The following is an 8,520-nucleotide window of genomic DNA, read 5'->3' as shown; positions in this document are numbered from 1 at the left end:
CAGGCCAATGGGGGAGGACTGTTGGGGGTGATCAGGCCTACAGGAGAGGATAGTTAGGGGTGACCAGGCCTACAGGGAGGACAGTTAGGGGCAACCAGGCCAGGAGGGGAGGGAAGTTAGGGGCGACTGGGCCAGCAAGAGAGGGCAGTTGGGGGTGACCAGGCCTACAAGGGAAGACAGTTGGGGGCAACCAGGCCGGCAGAGGAGGGCAGTTAGGGGCAATCAGGCCAGCAGGGGAGCAATTAGGCATCGATCAGGCTGGCAGGGGAGTGGTTAGGGGGTGATCAGGCTTGCAGGCAGAAGTAGGTAGGGGCAATAAGGCAGGCAGGCAGGCAGGCAAGTGGTTGGGAACCCGCAGTCCTAGATTGTGAGAGGGGTGGGCAACTGCCCGTTTAGGCCCAGGGATTGGGCCTAAACGGGCTGTTGGACATCCCTCTAGGCGTCCCAGATTGGAGAGGGTACAGGCTGAGCTGAGGGACACCCCCCCAACCCCTGCACGAATTTTGTGCACCGGGCCTCTAGGTATGTATAATTTTTACTCAGAAGAAAATTATGTAAAACTAGTGTTTTTTAGGCTTTATGGACTAAACAATTTAGGATAGCATCTATTTTCTTATCTAATTTAATATTATTAGGAGACAGGTGGAACTGTCTTCTAATAGAAGACCAAATATTTTTTTCTCTATTTTCCATTTGGTCCAGGGCACTAAAATTTAGACCAATTATATACAATTCTTAAGATATTTAAACATAGATTTTTTTTATTTAATAAAAGATAGTTAGGAAAAATCATCTGATGTTAAACTCAGATTGACCAATTACAGTTTTTTTCTCTGAATTTACCTGAGGACTTATTTAAACTTCAGTTTTGCCGAAACCGGTTTGGCTCAGTGGATAGAGCGTCAGCCTGCGGACTGAAAGGTCCCAGGTTCGATTCCGGTCAAGGGCATGTACCTGAGTTGCGGGCACATCCCCAGTGGGAGTTTGTGCAGGAGGCAGCTGATCGATGTTTCTCTCTCATCGATGTTTCTAACTCTCTATCTCTCTCTCCCTTCCTCTCTGTAAAAAATCAATAAAATATATATTTTAAAAAAATAAATAAATAAACTTCAGTTTTATGAATAACAAATAATTTTACTTTTATACTTATATATTGCATATAAAGTAAGCATAGTTTCATATTATTTCTCTAGTTATCATGTAAGCTGTTTTACTCTAAGATAACTAAAAGAAATTAAAATATCTTCTAATTTAAAAATAATTGAGGTTTAGTCACTTGCCTTATTTTATAAAAGTTCAATATTTAGCAACTATTTTAACATGATAGAGTGAGAAGTAGTGAATTGGTATATACAGAATGTTAAAAAGTAATATTTTTTATAGGCAGAGCTTCTAGATGCTGCAGCTGGCATTCATGTACGGTTCAGATTTGGTGGTGTAAGTATGGATGAATTCTTATTTGTTGTTTTTTAAAAATATATTTTTATTGATTTCAGAGAGGAAGGAAGAGGGAGAGTTAGAAACATCAATGATGAGAGAGAACTACTGATCAGTTGCCTCCTGCACATCCCCCACTGGGAGTTGAGCCCGCAACCCAGGCATGCACTCCTGACTGGAATCGAACTTGGGACCCCTCAGTCCACAGGCCGATGCTCCATCCACTGAGCCAAACTGGCCAGGGCCTTGTAGTTTCAAAGCACATTTATATTTAATTTTAAAGATGTAATTTTTTAAATGTAGACCATTTTGTTATTAGATTACAACGGTCCTTTGTACTTTTCCATCTACAGGCTAAATTTCCACCTGACATATACTATAAAATTTTTACTGAAAGACACATTGAAGATCTGTGTGCTAATAGCCCTAGAGATTACACAAAACTTTCAGCAAAATATGCATCTCATATTAGAAGTGATAATCTTCAGAAACAGGATTGTAGAGGCTGGTATCGTCGTATAGAGAACAATGGCTGGAGGCTTGTTTCTCATAGAGTAAGAAAAAAATATTAATAATTTTAAACATTTAATATTTATAAACCAATTTGTCTTTTTTAAAATTAATTTTAATTACATTTAAATAGTAAATCCTAGTAATTTAGTTGATAAAAATTGCTTAGTTAACTACTCTGGGGTTACTAATGATACTTCAAGGTATAAAAATATATCTCTTTTTTTCTTACATTTATTTCTACTTTTAGTAGTTTTGATTGAAGCCATCTTTAGGTACTCCCTGATACTCAGCAGTTTACCATTTTGATATCAAAGCAAATGTGAGGATGTTGACTCTGTATTAATACGTGGACTAGAAATGTAGAAATGGGAGTTATTGAGAACAATATAACATTTTCTCTTACAGAACTTATAATAGCAGAGACTGGTGGAAAATGATTTGAATTTTCATGGTTGGGAAACTTAACATGTATTCACATTAATTGACCACAGTGATTTTAAATATACATAGATCCTAATGCTATATGTGATTCAGGAACTTTTCTATAGACAACCATGTTTAATCTCTTTTGTGGAAATTATTCCTACTTAAGGATATTTGTAAGGTTACATTTTATAGGTTAACACGATCTGGTTCTGTAGCTCTAGATGTCTGTTTATATTGCTTCAAATATCTTCATCAAATCTTCAGTCCTCAGATGATAGAATGTGGTATGTTGAATATACTAAATATGAAAAGTGAAAATGATCAAGGTATGCATTTATTCAACAAACTTGATTGCATACCAACCATGTGTCAGGCATTGTACCAAATGCTAAGGATATAATAGTAAATAAGAATAGTTGCTCTCCTCAAGCAGTTTGCCTTTTAGTTTGGGAGACATTTAGTAAACAGGATATTTCAATATAATGAAATAAATATGTGCTTTAATAGTGGCAAATATAGAATGTTGTGAGGAAGAGCAAACTCTCCTCATTATTTAATGTGTGTGTAGTGGACAAAGGGGGATGAATCAGAAGTAGGAAAATAGACTACCAGTTAGGATACAGTGTCATACAAGGGAAACCACATACTCTCAGGACATAATGGTGAGACTTCTGTGTTCTTGGAACCTGCCTATACTCCTTAAAGATTAGGGTCTTCAAAAGCCACCAGCACTAAGAATAGGTCAGGTCTGTTCTTGTGAGAAACTAAAACACTTAGAATATGTCTATTCATTCAACAAGTACTTATTAAGTACCTCAGTACACGAGTACCTGGTCAATCTTTCTGTGGCATGTGCCTCTAGCAGTGGTTCTCAACCTTCCTAATGCCGCGAACCTTTAATACAGTTCTTCATGTTGTGGTGACCCCCAATTTCATTGTTACAAATTGAACATAATTAAAGCATAGTGGTTAATCACAAAAACGATATGTAATTATATATGTGTTTTCCGATGGTCTTAGGCAACCCCTGTGAAAGGGTCGTGACCCACAGGTTGAGAACTGCTGCTCCCTGTGCTATTCACCCATCACTAAATTAGAAATACCTTTCAAGGGTTTACCTTACCCTCTATTTCTACCTTGGCATATTCGTACTGAGCACTCAGAAGTTATTGTGTACAGTCAGATAACCTCACAATCAGTATTTCAACATTTTGTATATTCTTGTTTTATTTCTCAATAGTTTTGGTTGTCTACTGAACATGCAATTGGAGACAAAAAGGAAACCAAATTTCATTTCTCTAAACTGAAAAGAAGACAAGATATAGAAAAAGAGAGAAAAATTAGAAAAATACAATGGATGAAGCAAATGTAAGTTGATGAAAGACTTACTAAAAAGTATATAGTATTTTAAGGTTTTAATTTTTTGCTATTATTACTAAAATAACTATGTTATATATTTATTTTTCAATATGATAGAAAGCTTTATTTCCATGGAATTATACCACTGGGTTTCCAAAGTCCCATTTCACTACAGAGGAAGTGTAGCTGGGATTTCTTTCTTTTTTTTAAAAAAAAATGTTTTTATTAATTTTTTTAGAGAGAAGGGGGAGGAAGAGAGAGATAAGAGACATCGATAGACTACCTCCTGCACATTTCCCATGCGGATCGAGCCTGCAACCTGGGCTTGTGCCCCTACTGGAATCAAACTGGCGACCTCTTGGTGCATGGGATGATGTTCTACCAATTGAGCCACACCAGCTGGGTTGGGGTTTCAATAGAGCTAGAAGCGAAACCAGTGTCTAGAGTTTCCTTTCCACATTGGAGCCAGTCCAATCCAGCATCAGGCTAGCTGCAGTCCATTAATGCAGGTTGGGGAGAGTGTCATTCATGCACCAGGCCTCTAGTTTAAAGTAATAAAGGGATGCCCTGGCCAGTGTGGCTCTGTTGGTTGGAACATCATCCCTTACTCTGAAAAGTTCCCAGTCAGGACCCATACCTGGGTTGTGGGTTTGGTCCCAGTGTGGGAGGCAGCTGGTTGATGTTTTTCTTTCTCTCCCTTCCTCTCTAGAAAGTCAAATAAAAATAATAATAATAATTAAAAGGAAGAAGGATCTAATCTTAAGTGTCTGGACATATGAGAAGTTAAAACATGGAGAAACTCATAAAAAATCCATTCAACCCCAGCCTTCCAGAAGTTTCTGATTTCTAAATGCAATTTTGTTGTGGCATGAGTATTAGTTTATAAATATGGGCCAGTTGGTACCATCATTTAATTATTCTTTCATTTAATCAGTGTCTACTAGGTGCCTTTTATGTTCAGGGAAGAGATTATAGAATTGAAAGATTGCAAGTTCCATGAAGGAATTTCACTTTTGAACAGAATTGCTTTACAAATGGTCGACAATAACTATCTATTAAATGAATAAGCCAATGAAGAACTTTTAAAAAATGATGAAATCATACTTTCTTAAATTTGTGCTCTAGCTAACCAACTTAAATCAAGAGGCATGTTTCTGCTTCTATAAAATGCATTAGCTTTCATAGATCATTATCCATTTAAAAAGTCTGACAAAGCAAAAACTTCCTGAGGTCAGGGGTATATCTTCTCACTGTCACACCTGTTGCCATCCAGGATTGTGTAAGCCTTCTTTTATTGAATACTTACTGTGTGCCAGCGGTTGTTGTAAATGTTTTATAGGGATTTACACTTCCAATGTAGATCTTAAAATGAAAAACAATAAAAATGTTATATTCTAGTAATCTTAGTAAGGGCAACTTCTGTCTATTCACTCAGCTCATGTTTGTGGGATGCATTAATTTATGTGCTCAGACTAATATAAGAGAACAGTACTTTATTTAAAAAAAATCTTTATTGTTGAGATTATTACTATATGCATATCAGATCTTTGTTTAATCTCTTCCTGCTCCCTTACCCCCCTTCCCTCTGAGAATCATCAGTCTGCTCCATTTCCAGGCCTCTGATTCTATTTTATTCACCAGTTTATTCTAATCATTAGATTTATTATTTGTTTATTTTGACATTTAGATTCAATTCTTGATAGGTATGTATTTGTTGCCATTTTGTTGTTCATATTTGTGACCTTTTTCTTCTTCCTCTTCTTAAAGAATATCCTTCAACATTTCATATAATACTAGTTTGGTGGTGATGAACTCCTTTAGCTTTTTCTTATCTGTGAAGCTCTTTATCTGATCTTCCTTTCCAAATTATAGCTTTGCTGGTAGAGTAATCTTGGTTGTAGGTCCTTGCAATTCATCACTTGAATACTTCTTGCCACTCCATTCTGGCCTGCATAGTTTCTGTTGAGAAGTCAGCTGATAGTCGTATGGGTATTCCCTTATAGGAAACTAACTGCTTTTCTCTTGCTGCTTTTAAGATTTTCTCTCTTTAGCCCTTGGCATTTTAATTATGATGTGTCTTGGTGTGGTCCTCTTTGAGTTCCTCTTGTTTGGGGGTCTCTGTGTTTCCTGGACTTGAAAGTCTATTTCTTTCAACAGGTAGGGGAAGTTTTCTGTCATTATTTCTTCAAATAGGTTTTTAATATCTTGCTCTTTCTCTTCTTCTGGCACCCCCATAATGCGAATCTTGGTATGCTTTAAGTTGTCCCATAGGCTCCTGACATTATCTTTATATGTTTGTATTCTTTTTTCTTTTTGCTGTTCTGGTTGGGTGTTTTTTCCCCCTCACATTTCAAATCATTGATTTGATTCTCAGAATCCACCACTCCTCCATCTGGAAGAAAGCCACCCCCGAGTTCCTGACTCAATGCCAGAAAATCTAGTTCCTCCTCCTATGTGTCTGTGTCCACCAGAGCCTTGCCCTAGTGCTGGAGCTCAGAGGAAGTGAGACCCTGTAAGTTCAGTTGGTGGTGCTGGTCTTTTAGGAGGAGCAGCTGGGTCTCCAGCAGCCACCCCTGTGTTTGTTTCTATGTATTGGGCAGAGCTGCTATGTCTCCTTGAGTTGGTAGAGTGCCTTGTGTAGTAGGTGCTCTATAGAAACCAGTGGCTGAGCCTCCCCAGTCACCTGAACTGGGAGCTCCAGGTACATCCTTTTGTGTGCTGTGTGCACAGTCTTATTGTAGTTGAGACTTGACTGCTATTGGTGTCACTGGGAGGAATGGACCTCCAGGCCGATTGGCTATGAAGACCAGCTGTGACTACAGTGGGAGAGCTGCTGTGCAGAAGACAACCCTGTGGAGCAGTACTTGCTTCAGTGGGGCTTTGGTGCTCACTGAGTCTGACCCTTGAGTATGTCTCTTATGGATGTGTAGAGTTATAATCTGATATGATCTGATGCTGACCACTGAGTACACTGACTCTTGGGTCTCCAGGAAGGTGCAAAGTCAGCCACTGCCTGGGGCCACCCAGCAGAAGCTACAGAGAGATATTCAGATTCCTCCTATTTGTATCGGGTTTGGAAGTGCCCAGATGAGGCCCAGCTATGAAGCAAGGCAGGCTGGTGCTGGTGCCAGGTCTTGGGCCTTTTATTGATAGGTTTGAGGCTCCCTGAATAGGTTTAGGGCACCTGACCCAGTTGCTGTTTGTTTGAGACATTTAGCAAAGTCTGATGCAGGAGCAAGGACAGGCCATTCATATGCAAAAAGTCACTGCACACAGGTTGGGTGGGGCTGCATATTGGATCCGGTGGGGTCTCAAGGAATCACCAGGGCAGAGCAAACAAAAATGACTGCCAGTCATCCCTGCAATCAGGGAGGTCCCAGCATAGAAACAATGATCCCTGTGAGCATCTCCATCTGGAAGAAAGCCACCCCCGAGTTCCTGACTCAATGCCAGAAAATCTAGTTCCTCCTCCTATGTGTCTGTGTCCACCAGAGCCTTGCCCTAGTGCTGGAGCTCAGAGGAAGTGAGACCCTGTAAGTTCAGTTGGTGGTGCTGGTCTTTTAGGAGGAGCAGCTGGGTCTCCAGCAGCCACTGTGTCACTGAGCCCCAATCCACACTGGATTTTACAGCACGTAATTCTTTTTTTAATTCTTTTTATTTCTCAGAGGGCAGAGATCCCATCTCCGGTTGTCCCGCAACTTGGCGCTCCGTGCTCCAGTCATCTGCCTTGCTTTGCCAGGCTACCTCCTCCCCTCTGCCTCGGGCCTCCTCTCCATTGTCCCCTTCCTTCCACACCACCCAGCCAGCTTCTCCCCGAGACGCGCTGTCCTCCCTCCCCCCGTACCCGGGTGAGTCCCCTCAGGGTCTCCTCTCACGCCACCCCCCAAACGGACCCCAAGCCCCGCTCATCAGCTTCTCCCCCTTTGCCTTTTCTTCTCCCTTGAAGATTCCTCCATCCATCCCAACCCCGTCACTCCTCCCTCTTCTCATTCTCCTTCCTCTACATTGGCCGGCCCCTCCCACCAGCGCCTCTTCCCCCAACTCACTCTACAGCACGTAATTCTTACTGCCCATAGATACTTCTTTTCCCAGTTCTGGGACCCTGGGCTGGAGTCTGGTGTGGAGCTGGGACCCCTTGCTCCTCCAGGCAGCCTCTACAGAGACGATCTCCCTCCCTACTAATGAAGTGGCACACGTGGGTGCCGGACCCTGTTCCATGCCTCTGCACCTCTCCCCAGTCTCACTGTGCTTTCTTCTCTACTTCTCTAGTTGTAGGAATTATATTCAGTTAGCTTCCCAGCGGTTCTGGATGATGGTTGTTCTGTATTTTATTTGTAATTTTGATGTGGTTGTGGGAGGTGGTGAGTACAGGCATTTACCTATGCCGCTATCTTCTGTTTTTGTTTTTTCAAGAGAACTGTACTTTAGAAATATGGGCTTAAAATCAGATTTGGCTCTTATATATATATTACATACATATTATTGAACAATTTCTTAATTTCTCTAAGTCTCATTTTCCTCATGCATAAAATGGGAATAAAAATAGCTGTCTCAAATGGCTGTCTTTTTTTTTTCTAAATATATATTTTTTATTGATTTTTTACAGAGAGGAAGGGAGAAAGATAGAGAGTCAGAAACATCAATGAGATAGAAACATCGATCAGCTGCCTCTTACACATCTCCTACTGGGGATGTGGCTGCAACCAAGGTACATGCCCCTGACTGGAATCGAACCTGGGACCTTTCGGTCCGCAGGCTGACGCTCTATCCACTGAGCCAAACCAG

The 8,520-nt window shown here is 40.7% G+C and overlaps 1 protein-coding gene across 1 annotated transcript in view; it reads left to right on the top strand.

Annotated features, from left to right (window-relative positions):
* Nucleotides 1–1,383: 1,383 nt before the first annotated feature.
* LOC102764968 (chromosome unknown open reading frame, human C11orf65) overlaps nt 1,384–8,520 on the top strand; it is a gene marked incomplete at its 5' end in the record, with an annotated part of 20,628 nt that continues 13,491 nt past the window's right edge. Inside the window, 3 exons of the mRNA XM_015560656.1 lie at nt 1,384–1,437; nt 1,791–1,991; nt 3,617–3,744. Coding sequence (XP_015416142.1) covers nt 1,384–1,437; nt 1,791–1,991; nt 3,617–3,744 — 383 coding nt within the window. The remainder of the gene's footprint in view (nt 1,438–1,790; nt 1,992–3,616; nt 3,745–8,520) is intronic.

This window comes from Myotis davidii, unplaced genomic scaffold (assembly GCF_000327345.1).
Source record: "Myotis davidii unplaced genomic scaffold, ASM32734v1 scaffold1491, whole genome shotgun sequence".
Taxonomy (NCBI): domain Eukaryota; kingdom Metazoa; phylum Chordata; class Mammalia; order Chiroptera; family Vespertilionidae; genus Myotis; species Myotis davidii.
This window is presented reverse-complemented; position numbering and strand designations above follow the sequence as displayed.